This window comes from Rhinoderma darwinii, chromosome 6 (assembly GCF_050947455.1).
Source record: "Rhinoderma darwinii isolate aRhiDar2 chromosome 6, aRhiDar2.hap1, whole genome shotgun sequence".
Classification (NCBI taxonomy): Eukaryota; Metazoa; Chordata; class Amphibia; order Anura; family Rhinodermatidae; genus Rhinoderma; species Rhinoderma darwinii.
In genome coordinates this window covers 24,095,536-24,112,405 of record NC_134692.1, presented here as the reverse complement: position 1 = coordinate 24,112,405, position 16,870 = coordinate 24,095,536, and the positions used below count along the sequence as shown (strand labels likewise).

The window sequence follows — 16,870 nt, the reverse complement described above, 5'->3', positions numbered from 1 at the left end:
TCTGCGCTCTACAGACATTCATGGCACGTTAGGGTATGTTCACACGTAGTCAACAAAAACGTCTGAAAATCCAGAGCTGTTTTCAAGGGAAAACACACCCTGCTTTTCAGACGTTTTTTTACCAACTCGCATTTTTCGCAGCGTTTTCACGCCGTTTTCGCGGCGTTTTTTACGTCCGTTTTTGGAGCTGTTTTCATTGGAGTCTATGAGAAAACAGCTCCAAAAACGTCCAAAGAAGTGTCCTGCACTTCTTTTGACGAGGCTGTATTTTTACGCGTCGTCTTTTGACAGCTGTCAAACGACGACGCGTAAATAACAGGTCGTCTGCACAGTACGTCGGCAAACCCATTCAAATGAATGGGCAGATGTTTGCCGACGTATTGGAGCCGTATTTTCAGACGTAAAATGAGGCATAATACGCCTCGTATACGTCTGAAATTTGGCCGTGTGAACATACCCTAATAGCAGAGCTCTAACTTTGTGGTAGTAGAATTTTGCATTATGTCTGAGCAGAGAATAAAACATCCTTTAATTATAAAGCAGTAGAAGATAAGTAAAGGAAAGTGTTGACAGATTTTAACTGTGTTATTTTATAAATATGTTATGCAAAGATGGAGTTTGCCTGTAAAGCATCACTCTGGTCAAATCTGTGCTTGGCCTAGTGCAAGGAATGAGTGGGCGGAGCATGACACAAGGACCGCCCCCTCAGGACCTGCACTAGTGCGTCTACTTTTCCTGGAGTTTTCCTTTAAACGGGTTGTCAAGGCACGGGGTTTTTTTTTGTTTTTTTTAATACTTGTGACCTATCCACAGGATAGGTCATCAGTATATGATCAGTGGGGGTCCGACACCCAGACCCCGCACAGACCAGCTGTTCCAACTACCTCCGAGCATCGGAAGTTATGCAGTGGTCGTGCCGGAAACAGATGGCTCGGTCAAAGTATAGCGGTCGTGCTGCAGTAACCCAGCACGACAATCATATACTGATGACCTATCCTGTGGATCATCAGTATGTCATTAGTATGAAAAACCGCCGCATGCCTGGACAACTTCTTTAATGATATATCTTCGGATGTCTGAAATGTTGGAGTTTTAGGCTTTGTTCACACAAAGATTTTTGACACGTTTTTTGCCGGGGAAACGGCGGAAAAACTGCAGCAAAAAACGGTGGAAATTGCCTCCCATTGTTTTCAATGGGAGGTGTAGGCGTTTTTTTCCTGCGAGCAGAAAAAAATGCTTGCGGGAAAAAGTTTGGAAATGTCCTATCTTGAGGCATTTTTGACCTCAAAAACCCCATTGAAATCAATGGGAGACGGAAAAACGCCACGAACGGCCGACGCGTTTTTTGATGCGTCTTATGTCAAAAACCACTCGCGGTATTTCCCTTTGCCTGTTGAAGAAATAGGTAAAAAAAAAACGCAACAATTATCGCAACAAAAAGCGCCTGTGCTGCAAAACCACTTAAAAAAAAAACGAGGCTGATTTTTCCAGGCAGAATTTTATGACTGCAAAAAACTCTGTGTGAACATAGTCTTAGGTTGGAACTTGGCACAAATCTCCATATCTGGTGGTCTTGTAAATTGTGGGCATTCCTCTACTTAATGACCTAACCACAATCTTAGGTTCCTTCCTCCTGTGGAGGCTCGATGCGTTACCACATGCAAGAAGTCATCTCATACCCGGATGATTATCCAATTTATGGAAGACCGCTTTTTCCTTTACATAATAGACTCCTTCAGATGGAATGAATTTAGGCTCTGCACGCCCCTCCATTTTCCCTATGATAATCATTTACAGGCCAAGGTTAAAAAATAACCACATTGCCAGCCCTCCACTCTCCATGCAGCATTCATTATTTCAGGTCAACACTCCCCACCGAGCTCCACTGGACTCCACTAATAATAATTAATGTATAGACTTAATACTAAGGACAATTTTTACCCAAATTTCAATAAACACATATGAAGCTTTTATTAAATCACACATTGATTTCTCGATAGGTTTACCTTTGCTCGTCCAGAGGACCATTGCGAGAACAGTTATTATTCAGGAAGTGGTTGGTAAAGGACGTTTCGGAGAGGTTTGGAGGGGAAAATGGTGCGGAGAAGATGTTGCTGTAAAGATTTTCTCCTCTCGAGATGAAAGATCGTGGTTCCGTGAAGCAGAAATTTATCAGACGGTTATGCTTAGACATGAAAATATCCTTGGATTTATAGCCGCAGACAACAAAGGTAATCTATCCATCCATCCATCATATTTGATATCAATCAATCAATCTCTTCCTTTCTTTCTTTCTTTCTTTCTTTCTTTCTTTCTTTCTTTCTTTCTTTCATTCATTCATTCATTCATTCATTCATTCTTTCTTTCTTTCTTTCTTTCTTTCTTTCTTTCTTTCTTTCTTTCTTTCTTTCATTCATTCATTCATTCATTCATTCATTCATTCATTCATTCTTTCTTTCTTTCTTTCTTTCTTTCTTTCTTTCTTTCTTTCTTTCATTCATTCATTCATTCATTCATTCATTCATTCATTCATTCTTTCTTTCTTTCTTTCTTTCTTTCTTTCTTTCTTTCTTTCTTTCTTTCTTTCTTTCTTTCATTCATTCATTCATTCTTTCTTTCTTTCTTTCTTTCTTTCTTTCTTTCTTTCTTTCTTTCTTTCTTTCTTTCTTTCTTTCTTTCTTTCTTTCTTTCTTTCTTTCTTTCTTTCTTTCTTTCTTTCTTTCTTTCTTTCTTTCTTTCTTTCTTTCTTTCTTTCTTTCTTTCTCTAAAATCTGCTTTGCTGCCATCTTTGCAGATAATGGCACTTGGACCCAGCTGTGGCTTGTGTCTGAATACCATGATCAGGGTTCACTGTATGATTACCTGAATCGAAACACAGTAACTATCGGGGGTATGATGAAATTAGCATTATCCGTTGTTAGTGGTCTGGCACATCTTCACATGGAAATAGTAGGGACTCGAGGTATGTACAAATATAAAATCTTTCTCAATTTTGTGGAAAAAAACTTCTAATATAGCCAAAGTTAACATAAATTAGAATGAATTTACATTGCTCTTGTCCTTGAGTTTCAGAAATGTCTGTGTTGATAAAATCTTCTGTTAGTTTATTCAAGTGTAACTAGAAGAGTAGACTAGTAAATAATTTAAGGATGCAGCACTAATAACTTTGTGATACTAATGTATTTTTATTTCTATATCTCCAGGTAAACCTGCTATTGCACACAGGGATCTTAAATCCAAAAATATTCTGGTGAAGAAGAATGAGACATGCGCCATTGCTGACTTAGGACTGGCAGTGAAACATGATTCAATTACTAACACAATAGACATCCCGCAAAATCCAAGAGTGGGGACCAAAAGGTAGAAAGAAAAAGAGATTTATCTTTCCCATTAACTTGTATCAAATATAAAATCCAGTACACAGATACAAATACAGTTGGATGAAACCTCTTCTCAAATAAGTTGGACTTTCATTAGTTCCTCTTGAAGCTGTGATCAGTATTACGGTTATCCTGCGTGTTAGAGGCACAGCCGAGCCGTTCATGAACTTACAATTACTTGGGTACATATATGGTGGCATTGAAAGAGTAACTGCACTTTCACAAAAGTTTTGATAGGTTATAGAAACATGTCAAAAGTTTTGATTTGTGGGGGTCCAGGTGCTGAGACCTTTCCCCTGATTACTGAAACGAAGGGGCCGAAGCACTCAGCCGTGCACTCTGCCCCTTTGGCTGTGCTCGGCTCTCCTCGTTAGCTGAAGACAGGCTCACAGAGACCTAACGAGGAGAGCCGAGCACAGCCGAACGGGCATAGTGCTTCGGCCCCTTAGTTTCAGCAATCGGTGGGGGTCTTAGCACCATAATCCCCACTGACCAAAACTTATGACATGTCTCTGAAACATAGCAAATAGTTGTACATACCCGAATAGTTGTACATTCATGAATGGTTCTGTGTGCTTCTAAGGCTAAAACTCACGCATTTCTAAATAGCCCTATTGAAATTAATGGGTCCGTGTGCTGTGTGTTATGTGCTGTGTGTTATTTCAATGCACCGCACACGGACGAGTATTACGCTCGTCTGAATAAGCCCTAACACGCAGGCTAACCATAATACCGATTACAGCTAAGTTCATGATCTTAGATGTGATCGGTATTAGAATTATCCTGTGTGTTAAAGGCATACAGGAGCCGCTGTCAGCCAAACTCTCAATCCAGCAGACTGAGTAATTCAGCCTACAGCGGCGCTATGCTGCTTCTATGTATAGTGCATGCATAGAAGCTACATCACAAAAAAAAATCACATTTTTAATAAATGGAAATTTGAAAAATATTTTTTTACATTCACATTAGGCATATATTTGCATAAATAAAAAAAAGGCTACAAAAACTTAGCTTGGCTTTTAAGAGGTTGAATAGGAAATGGTATTCAATACATCGTACAGTATATTCTATATATTCTTTGTACTTGCAGTTACATTGTAAAGACTATCTGATGATCTGCAGTTGCTTAAAGAAATGTGTAACATCTTTAGAATGTCACATACTGAGAATGAGCCACATCTGACTGCTGATATATTGTGCGGTTGCTTAGTTTTGCATGTAAGAGTTTGACAGCAGCTTAACCGCCCACAGAAGTTCCACTGACTGCAAAGAGTTTGGCCACAGCAACAGGGATAAGTATTAGAGATTACTACTTTACTAATACATTGGTCTGTGACCAGTCGATCACCCACCAACATGAAATATACTTAAAACGAATATATAGAGATTTAGTCTGTTCAGGTTATGGAATTGTTTGTTAAAATGTCATGTCCGTTCTGGCCACATGTATTGATTTATATTAAAACCTCATAGGAGGAGAAGCTAGCTACGTCCTCCCTCACTTGTGTCACCATTGAACTACACTGCCCAGCATTTATTTAAACTTGTTTCCCTCTGTAAGTGCTAAAAGGGAACAAGAAGGACCGTCTGGGTGCCTAAGCAATAAACAAATTAACCCCATGAGAACTAATATGGCTGGTAATGGTCTGACCAGAAACTGAAGGCAGAATTATGGAAGAAAAACTGCCTTGCCAGTTTTTGTCTGGAAGAAGTGTTGTGTTCTTCTGGTAGCACCATCTACAATGGGTTGACCAAATGTTCTCCCCTTTTATTATCAGCTATTTATTCAGAATTTATGTATCATCGTTTTTTTGAGTGTGGTGGTAAAAAATAAGAGTAACCCAAAGGAAACCAAATTTAAGACGTAGATGACATTGAGACTCCATAGAGGCGAAACCTTGGTCAGATTGAAACACAGTCTCTGACTAGTGCAGCAATGATCACTACCATGAAACTTGCATTGTGTTGCTATTTCTATATGGATTTTGATGTCTACAGAGGGTGTATTTGCCGTTTACCCACAGTACTTTCAACGTGAGTAAACTGCTTATGAACCGTTCGAAAAATGTGGCTGTCATAACTACTTGATCTTTTTGACAACCCATTTACTGGATTGTCAAATCCATTGGATCGGGAATGAGAGCCACATGCATGGAGAGATATCACTCAATGATACAAGCATTCCAGAAAGTATGAAAGGGATTGTCTGAGATTATAGTTGGCTTTTTTCCTAAAGGAACAGTGCCACTCCATGAGCTGTAGCAGATATTGAAGCTTTGCACAATTCAAGTAAGGGAACTAGCGGTCCTCCAAAACAAGCGCTCCTTCCCTGATGACTGTTCATTGATCCTATCCTACTGAGACGGCCACGAATGCATATAGCTCCCTCTTTTGAAGTCTAATGAAGTCGGTGTCTCGGCTGTCTTCATAACCATAGACTATTGTATTGTGCCTCTACTATATGTGGCAGTAATATGGGGGTCAGCTGGGGTCCAAGGTCCAGAGGTCGAATAAGTCTCCTACCAGCCTTAAGCTGGCCCTGTATAGGGGCACAGTGGTATATTTGCATTGGTGTTACTGTGGCAGACTGTTGTAAAAGTAACTACCCTGTGGGCACTGATATGTGATCTTAATTATTTTATGGACCCTGTTATATGGCTGGCACAATATATTCAGTGGGCACATTAATATGGGCATTTCTGTTTCTAATTCTGTGTGCCCAGGCCAGAATCACAGGATTGTCTCAAGGTTATATTTATGTTTGGCTTTAGATGTGTGGGTAGGATAAGAGATTGGTTGAGGCTCTTCAATGACAGCTAGCTATTATTGTGTCTCCCAAAAGACAGTTATCCACTCTTGCTACTGTATGTTTGGTAGTGATAATGAAGATTTAAATTTTGTGATTAATGCATGTGAATTCTTTTGATGGTTTTATGGTTTTAGTGGTGTAGTCTTTGGTGGCCAAATATATATGAAAAACAATAATAATTTCTGGGGTTTTGCGAGCGGATCGGCGATGGGGCTTAAAATGTCCTTCAAGTGGAATGTTGAGAGGAACGGGTATAGGCTATGTAGTTTACAATTTTTATCTTTTCTATTAGTTTTACATGCCTGTATTATTGCTAAAAATCTTGTTTATAGTAAAGTTGTCCAAAGTTCATTTGTAAAAATGTTATTGATTTATTGTGTCCGGAAGAAATGGCCACAGTGTTCCCAAACCTAAGCTGCCTAATATGAATTTGAAGAGTCTTTAATGCTTTTATCCAATGTTCCACCAACCTACTCTAAACCCATTTGTTCTGACTCCTGCCATAATATCTTGTTTTTCTTTCATCAAAAGGTACATGGCTCCAGAATTACTTGATGATTCGATAAGCATGCAGCACTTTGAGTCATTCAAATGTGCAGACATCTACTCCCTGGGCTTAGTATACTGGGAAATAGCCCGGAGATGTTCTGTGGGAGGTTGGTTTTTGTGTTTTTCCTTTATAACATAAATTTGATTTATCATGTTTATTAGGTTGTTTCTGTTATTTTATGTCATAAATCTATGGGTCATATTTATTTCCACACACAAAAACATTCTTATCCTAAAACCTTAAACGGGTCTACTGTTATTGTCTACGAGTCCACTGGTGATAGGGTCTTGAATAAATTAGACCCAAGCAGTGCCAGGGAGGTGCTGACTGCACTAACCCCTCTCATTTACATAGTCTTTTTTCATATATTGGCAATGAATTGGTTAGATTTGTATGATTGTATATATATTTTTTTATGTTCCTCTTTTAAAAGCTGTCCTGAGCTGAGGTCTTGGGCTCTCAATGTAGTAGACCACATGATTTTAATGGCATTCATGCAATCTACTCCAACCTTGTCTTTAATGTCCTAGCTGCGGTCATTGAGGTCTACTGTTGGAAGATAAATTATTACAGTTAATATACTATATTACAAAAGTTGAGCCCATTAACTCATTACATGTTGTTTTTATTCCTTTGTATAATATTATATAATAATAATGGCAGCTGTAATATCCATTGTATCTGCAGTCTCACGATAGATGAGACTGCAGACTACAGCAGTGTATGTCTCCAGAATTCATTAGAAGTGACAGACACTTTGATGAACAGTTGTCCAAGAGCTTATATGTTGTCCTATACACATCACTGCAATCATCATTGACCCTTTATTTTCTTGTTTTCCTACAGGCGTTGTGGATGAATACCAGTTGCCTTACTACGATATGGTGCCTTCTGATCCTTCATTGGAAGATGTGAGAAAGGTTGTTTGTGACCAAAAATTACGACCCAACATACCTAACCAGTGGCAAAGTTTTGAGGTACATAATTTCTGCTGAATGTGAAGTAGGATAAGTGACAATCTAAGCCCAGACTTAGGTGGCATGCTTCCCGGTGCAGTACCTTGTAGTCATGCCCATCCTTATTGTGTGCCATATAGTGCCCTAATAATACAAATAACAATACCATACAATACCTGAATACTACCACCATACAGTGTTCAAATAACATTCCCATAAGGTGCCCAAATAACACTGCTAGACTCTTGTCTGAATAATACTGCACAATTAATAAACTAGGGTATGTAGTTGCATCATCTAATGCTGACTTGCCATAAGTACGGGCACCAGGTGTGGGTCTAAGGATGTAAAATTTGGATGCTCAAGGCATCCGGGCCATTGGTTTCCCCTACATTGGTGGCAGGTGATGTGCCCCTAAGGCCGGCCCTATTTCCAGCAGGCTGTTTTATTGCCGTATCTTGGATGAAAGTGCCAACAGGGTGGCTGACACCTACTTGACAGACTTAAGGTGCTTATAAACATAACATAAAATCCAAAACCATTGTTCGGCCAACAGCTATCATCTCCAATCCACCCTTCCTTTCAACATACACAACTGGCTTGGCCGAATCTCCATGATAATTCATTGTTTATGAGATGCAGCCAATTTCACCAAAATCTACCTTTGTTCTAGGCTCTCAGAGTCATGGGCAGGATCATGAGAGAATGTTGGTATGCCAATGGCAAGGCTCGCCTAACCTCGCTGAGGATAAAGAAGACAATCTCTCAGCTGTGTGTGGAGGAAGACTTCAAGATGTAATTCGGTTGCTGTGAGACCACGACAATCACAAGACTTGGGGGATTTGTTTGTTGTTGTGTTTGCTCTACCTCAAAAGTAACAAGTGCCAGACTGGAGAACTGATGATAAATGGACTTGGTTTGAAGTGGTTCATAAATGACAGAGCTGACTAATTGATCTTTATTACGAGATCCGACTTAAGAAACCATTAAAAGCAAGGTCAGCATTAGCATCTGGGCATGGCCCACTGGGTTTGGAGGTTTATGTTCATCTAAATAAACATGCTTTACCCTTGTCCAACCCAATGTGGGGTAGCCAGGTGTCTCGCTGTGACTTGGTGCCGGCCCAGATTGGAAGGCCACCCAGCTCAGCCCATACTTACTAAAAAGTTATATATGTACAGTGACAAAAATACATTATTGGAGCGACAGTATAAGCTTATAAACATTTAAAATATTTCATTTTTTTTAAAACAGATTTTAAATGTCCAGGTCAAAAGAGATGCTGGGTGTATAGATAGAGAGATACAGACTTATTTAAAATAGAAATGCTATCGAATGTTGATTTAATATTTGTTTTTTACTGTATTGTTTATAAGGGAATACTTTTTGCTAATGCTACCTATTATGTTAAGCTTTCTCGTGTTATAGTCAAAATAGAGGTTTAAAAAGATATATATTTATATACAGTAAATATATATAGATATATATATGTGTACAGAATGATTGTTGGTACATTCTATCATAGCACTTGTTACAAACAGCAGTTAAACAGACCATTTAAGCACCACCATTGTTCTTAAAGGAGTTGACTGAGAGTAGAAAAAAATTGTCTTATTTTTTTTTCCAGAAAAAGCGCCACTCTTGTCCATAGGCTGTTTTTGGTATTACAGCTGAACTCATTTGAATGTGGATGAGCTGCAATACCAAGACACATCTTATGGACAAGAGTGGCGCTGTTTCTGGAAAAGGTAATACCTTTTTTCTATACTAATACAACTTTCTGAAAAAGAGCACTTCCCTTTCCAACTTGATACAGGGGTCTTTTCTCTCCCAACAAGTATGTGTTTAAAGAGGAACATATTGTGAGATGGCGAAATGGTGAGTGGAAGCAGAAGGAGCTTCCCGGGGGCTACACATGGTTGCCTGTTGTCTGTAAACAAACAATTGTCTTTAATCAAAGATAGAACACGAAAACAGAGAATTTCCCAAAAATTTTTAACATAGCACATATTAAAAAAAATGAGGTTTGTGACCATTTAAATATTTGTTGCATTTTCTTATCTGGTAATTGCGCTGTGTTTGGATTTTTGCAGGCTGGCTTTATACATACATAGGGAATTAATGGGTCTCATGTGTCAAAACTCAGGAAAAAAAAAAGGGGCCTTATTGCCCAAGGCCTATTAATCAGAGTTGATGTTTTCAGACCTGGACTGGAAAAGGAAACAAGCACTCTGAGATAGTTTTGATACACAAGGCCCATTGTGTCTTTAGAAGCATGTATCTTGCTTGTAACAGTTTCTTATAGTGAATGCCTATCCTTAAACACTTTAATTTTGTGATGAATTTCTTTTAATCTTTATAGCGGTTAGAATTCCATTTTTCTTCTACAGATCTCCAAAACCGCTATAGACATAGAGTTAAATGATACAATTCTGTCTGCCTGCAGTCACCACTAGAGGGAGCTTAGATGCTTACTGCATACAAAATATACAGTATACACCCAGCTCCCCCTAGTGGTGGCCATAGGCAGGCAGATTTGTATAATTTAACTCTGTGTCTATGCAGGCAATTTGGAGCTCTGCATCAGTAAAGCAGAGCTCAAACCATTATAAAGATTTGCTAAGAAATTACTCATCACAGAATATGGGACCTAAAGACAACATGTTAAATGGTGGACATTCACTTTAAGCTTTTCTTGTGGTTATAGTATAGTTCTTATCATATAAACATTTGAACAAAGTATCTAGATTTTTTTGTTTTGTTTGATTTTTGTGTTGAATTGGATTATGCACTTGCATTGATGATTCCGGTTTGATACACTAGATTGAACTACTAGCTTTACCAAATGGAAACATGTCTAGGCTCTTAATAATAGGTGTACGGGACGTTCGCTGTTCCTGTTATAAAGTGCAGCATTTTCAATATTATGAAGTATAAACTGATTATGTAAAAGAGCCTTAATATAGTGGGTCTACTCACGCTGTTCACATTCATGGTGTCATACATTACTTTACAAGATATACATAATGACCCCTACGCATTGACTTAATTGTATATGGGTCTGCCTGCCAAAGATACACATACAATACAATGGTTGGATAGGGTCCATATGAAGGTACAGAAGAAGAGCCGTAATATAATATGTTTTTGATATTGGTTGAGTTGAATATAAATGGTGTCATATTTGGGCCCAGTGGAATGGTCAGGCCAAGACATTTGACCGTCATAGCAAAAAATCCATAATACGACCCTCATAGACTACTATGGGGCCCTACTGCATACAAATTGTGATGAGAATATACATATCATCATACAGCGGCACATGGAGTGCCTACGGCTCTGTACTACAGGTTAGGGACTTCATGTGCCTTCATACAACCTTCTGCATATGGCTTTACCATGTGCTTGAGGTCTTAGAATGGGAGATATTTCACCAACCTTCAGAGTATGACCCAATGTACTTTACTTTTATTGGGAATGTAACTTTCACTAGTAAGGGATGCAGATTTTGTGTCCAGTGTGTGGTTTAGTTCTTTATTGTGTTATTTTTACCTTGCAAATGTATAATTTTTATGTAGAATTATGGTTTGTAGGGTTTGTCTCCAAAAAAAACCTTGTCAATCAGACATAGCCTAATCGGTGAGGGTCTAGCACATGAGACCACCAGCAATCCAAAAACCGGACTCTTCCAGTACCAACCAATAATGGAAAAGTGTGCAGGTGCATCCTGTTCTCCATTCATAACCAGTACAAAGGTTTCTAAAACTCCCATTGGGGTCAACAATACTCCATATCTATGACCACTTCTTCATTGATGTCAGCACCTGGACTGGTCCCTTACTCTTAGGATTGATGGGTCCCAGTTTCCAGAACCCACCAATAAGCTGGTATAATATGTCTGATTGATTATATCTTGCGACAAGCTTTGTCAGGGTTGTATTCCTTGTGTCACGTTGTGCCTCATGTAAATAACTTGTATAGGTTGAGTATAGGTTTATTTTTTTTCCATATGGCACAGATTTAATATAATTCCTGTTCGGGAATTGAGTATATAAAGTGGACATGCATTATACACACCGAAAGTATTAATGCAAAATTACAATGTGAGCATCGGTCTTTCCTTGTTCCAAATATAAATGTCCATTATGTAACCCATAAATTGTATGAAGTTAGTCAGGACCAGGGCTGGGTTATAATGACGGCACAGAGAACACGTGCCCCTTGGGCCTCCACCACCTTGGGGACCTAGGGGGCTTCCCCACCCTACCTAAGAGGCGTAAAAGTTTAAAAATGGGGGCCCTTTTAAAAGTTTGCTATGGGGCTAGGCATTTTTTTGTTACGCCCCTGGTAGTCACTATTTATATAAGCACTGTAATACACTGCCCAACTCTAGGACCCCCACCTCTCAGAAAAACGAAGATCCCCTGATGGCCTTTCAGCAATGCTATCTAGCCGAGAAGAGTAAGAGACGCATGCGTTTGGCTTTCTGTTTTAAATTCTACGGTAGTCCTCTGTCTTTGGGGTCCCGGTTTTAAATTCAGCATGGGGGCCGCCACCAACATTAAGTTGGCCCAGGTCAGGATTATTAATACAGCTTTCACATAGATCTTGAAAACTGCTGATTTAGGCACAACATGTCAAGTCTACCACATGATAGGACCACTTGTGAAAATGATGTTAATGTTCCAGGGGAAACTAAACCTAGATGTGTACAGGAAACAGCACATAGATGACAATATGAGGGAATCAGATTTTGCACAATTAATTTTTATTCAACTTTTCTGTTGAACATTTTTTTTTTTATACAGCCTTTTAGATTAGATGTAGAAATTTTCTAATAAAATCAGGCAGGGTTCGAAAGATTGACCAAAGATTATAACGGAATATAAAAGATCTGCTATTACATAGGCTGTATGAGAGTAAAAATAAAAGGTCTGCTTTTTTTTTCCAGAAACAGCGCCACTGTTGTTTATAGGCTGTGTCTGGTAATGCGTCTTAGCCTCGTTCACTTAAATGTAGCTGAGCTACAGTACCAGACATAGTCCATGGACAAAGGTGTTCCTGCTTCTGGGTAAAAACAAACTAAAAAAACAACAAAGACTCGTTTTTTTCTTTCTAAGGTAGTAGTTTAGCTCTATAGGGGGCATTCCTTTCCCTATTTAGTGTTATCAATATAAGAACTCCCTAGTTCCTTACCACTTTGGAAGTCTGAACCCTTTTCTGTGCCATGAGGTGGTTTCGAGGGTACAGTATGAATGTATCTTAACTACTGAGAAATTGTAGCGCTGGCCGTTCCTTATTTTTTGGTGCCCTCTGAAGATATCACTTCTTTTCCTCTACACAGCAGTAAGGGAAATAGCATGGGGTGGACCCATCCAAGCTCGAAATTTGAATTGTGATACTTTGCTTAATAAGGACCCAAATTTCATCACCATAAAAAGGGGTGTATGGGGCCTTTTATTTTATCGACCTCTAATCCATAGCTGTATATGGATGCAGGGCTGCCACCAGGGCAGTATAAATGGTCGTGTAGTGAGAGGCCCAGGCTATGCCCTCACTGTCAGCTGCCCTCTACCACTGCATAGGACTCATTTACCCTTATATTAGGGATAAAATGTTTGGTATGGGCAATCCCTCTTCCTTTCCTCCCACAGGGACCCACAAAGTACAAAATCTTTATGATCTAAAATGATTATGTGGTCCCCCTCCCTCAAACATTCCCCCTCAGTTGCCCTCAAAATGTACATAATGGCTCATCAGATGGTAATGGGAGACCATTTGACTTCATGGGGACTAGATACAGTATTTCAAATGATGGTCGTGCATGGATAGCCAAGCGCTATTTCCGGCAGCCCCATAGAAAGTTAATAGAGTGGTGGCTGAGCATGCGCAGTACTGCTCCATTCATATGGGGAGCACAGGGACAGCCAAGTAAGAGATCAGTCCCAGCTGTCGGATCCCCACCGGTCAGATATTTATCACCTATCCTGTGGATAGGTGATAAATATTGATTATGGAAAAACCCTTTTAATGTTTAGAATAAGGATCCATGTTGTGATTTATCTGGTAATGCCCTATTATCCAGTATGTTGTACAATTAGTATTAATACAGAATGCATGAAAATGTTATTTTAGCAAAACCAAATTTCATTTTAGTATTTGGTCATCATTAAACTAAAGGAAGAACTTTATTCTGCTTTGCCAATATATATTTAAGGAACAGTCTGTATTTTTATGTTTGTATCGCTTGTATTTAGAACTATATACGTATTTTCACTTACTATAACACTATTTTTGTACAAAGTGTTTATACCGTATTTGTCTGCATCCCCGTTTTGTAGCTGACAGTCCTAAAATACTGTAATGTCCATTGCAGGGCCCTCAGAATATACTTAGTGCGCTGTTTGCCAAGATGCAGCCTGAGTATATCTGGGCCATTTTTAGGCCTCATGCACATGACTGTAATACGGTCTCTATAGAAATCTGTGGACCCATACTGTACCTCCACGTGCCTCCAATTTCACACTAAGATTTTTTTTCAAAGATTCATATAGTGGCAAGTTCCTTCACATGCCGTATTTCGGACTGAGACAGTCTCCTCTAAAGGCTTTAGTTTTAAGGGAGAATATAGTGCTGCATAAAAGCACCATATGGCGGTACATAGTGTGACTACAGGTCCGTAATATGGAACCATAGGAACTCCATTTAGGGGGCGCTGTGGGGGTCACTTAGTTTTCTCGTAAAAGTTCTATTTTTATTGTGTAAATGCTGTGATTAAAATTCAGTATATATATTGTGAAATATTCAGTCCGCTTACAACCAGGAGTTGAATATTTATGCTTTCTATTCCAATTTATCTTTTTCATAACCTATTCATATTTTGTTTGTTTTCTATGTTTACAGTCTCTCCCTAGTTAATAGTCAAGGATTTAATTATCATTGTTATATCAGCACAATGCAACATGTCGGGTGCACTAATTATCTGCCATCACAATCTGCTTAATTAATGCCTCAGGGGCCGGGTCAATATGAAACAAAATGAAATGATCTCCCGCAGAGCAGGCAAACAAGTCATGCACAGGCAGAAGTAGAGAACATATTAATTGCACTTGATATTTTCATGTTATGCAAGTTCATTACCAAATGTAATTATTCATTTTTAGGTATAAGATATTCATAGGTAAGTCAAGGATCAAGTGTGGAAAACTACTCATACATTGTGATATGTGTGTTCCTGTCCTGGCCACAATATAACTGGCACTGCCCACCATAACTGAACCCCAAATAACTTGAATAATCTAAAGCTTGAAGAGGATTTCCACTCAAAACGTAAATGCGTCCAATAATTAATTAATTAGAACTTAGTAAATAAAACATAATGACCAAACTTTAGTTACTGCTCTTACAAAGATATTAGCATCTTTCCATTCAGTTTTGGAAGCCATTAGCATCAACACAAAGTGCGGCCATATTGGTTGAATTCGCTTCTTAGAAACTGATGCTGAAAAGATCACTGTATTATTATTTGACTTACTGACAATATTCTAGTAAATTTTTAATTCTGAGTTGAATTTAGTCCTTTAAGGGGTTGTTTGATTTGGACAATCTCTTTTTGTTAAAAAGGTCCCCTGATGAGGTCCTGCTGCTAGAAGCCACAACAATCAGCAGTAATATGTGGGGGGATACAGCATCAAGTGTTCCATTTCCCTGCAGTGCCACCACAGGAGAAATTAAGCATTACATAGATCCAATTGGAATCAATGGGCTGTCAATGTATTGAATGGATGTGCTGGGTCCTCCAGAGTGAGGGAAGCTCTTTGTAGCTGCTCTCCACTCTGACTAATGATGAGGGTCCGATGAGGGGGTGTAGTCTTTAATTACCTAAGAATTGCCTTATAGGGTATTTAAAAATGGGATTTGCAAACCAGACAACCACTTTAATAGACTGAAAACATCTCAAACTTCCTAGTTACAGGATAATGTTTAGGTGCCCCATTGACCAATTTTTATCTTATGAACAATGTTGCCCATACATGTGATACCTCTAGTTGGATCCTATTTTATTCTTCAGGCTTCATTAGCACCCTAATGTGTAAAGGGTGCTGCCAGACATATTTGAGCATCCATTCTTGCAAATAGTTCATCAAGGACTTTTATTGCAAATCCGTTTGTCTGCACTCCCACAACATCAACCCCCTTCTGAGGTTGAAGGAAAGTGGTGACACTACCATCCAAAATAACTTTTGACCATAGGGTCATTTCGATAAACAAGACTCCAGCACAACGTAAAGAGTTCAGATTTTTAATAAATAGATTTCCTTGACTATAAACCGTTCTTTCTATATAGTAGTATTTGTGTTTGTTTTGTAATGTACTGTATATTGCATGCATATTCTATATACTGACATACTATGTAGGATGTACACTGCGTAACCAAAATCAACATCACATGCAGATTGTTTATCTAAAGAATGCAATGTCAAAGATTGGCTTATTAGGTATATCTGGACTTTTTAATGTATTTTTTTCCATGCATCATTTTTATGAACATGTATTGTTTTGTAAAGTGGTAACTATAGTCCATTCCATCAGTGTTTCAGTGCAATTAAAATATATATTTTACATAAAAAACTGAAAGTCATTTGTTGTGTTATTTTCTAGTTGCTTTTTAAACATTGCAAAAATTATACATGAAGCTGGAGCAGGCAAGCTGCTGCGAAAAGGGAACACCATTTGAGACTATTACCTCTAGAGGGCACTATACTTGCTTACTTTTATACTATTTTTTTTACTTACAGTTGCCCTCATACCCAGTGCACAACTACACCTTTTTATTGAAAGAGCCAGAACAAAAATATTAGTCTTAGCACTCTGCCATGGCCCATTTGATGGACATATGGGCAAGCATCATGAAGCACAAGAATGTCATAGTCACTATACAGTGAAGGAATTAAGTATTTGATCCCTTGCTGATTTTGTAAGTTTGCCCACTGTCAAAGACATGAACAGTCTAGAATTTTTAGGCTAGGTTAATTTTACCAGTGAGAGATAGATTATATAAAAAAAAACCTGAAAATCACATAGTCAAAATTATATATATTTATTTGCATTGTGCACAGAGAAATAAGTATTTGATCCCTTTGACAAACAAAACTTAATACTTGGTGGCAAAACC

General features: G+C 38.6%; 1 protein-coding gene across 1 annotated transcript in view; it reads left to right on the top strand.

Annotated features, from left to right (window-relative positions):
• The window catches only part of ACVR1C (activin A receptor type 1C), a 66,402-nt gene extending 50,110 nt beyond the window's left edge, over positions 1–16,292 (top strand). Inside the window, exons 4-9 of the mRNA XM_075829304.1 lie at positions 2,001–2,231; positions 2,795–2,962; positions 3,204–3,360; positions 6,721–6,845; positions 7,586–7,716; positions 8,369–16,292. Coding sequence (XP_075685419.1) covers positions 2,001–2,231; positions 2,795–2,962; positions 3,204–3,360; positions 6,721–6,845; positions 7,586–7,716; positions 8,369–8,494 — 938 coding nt within the window. The 3' untranslated portion in view covers positions 8,495–16,292. The remainder of the gene's footprint in view (positions 1–2,000; positions 2,232–2,794; positions 2,963–3,203; positions 3,361–6,720; positions 6,846–7,585; positions 7,717–8,368) is intronic.
• Positions 16,293–16,870: the final 578 nt, after the last annotated feature.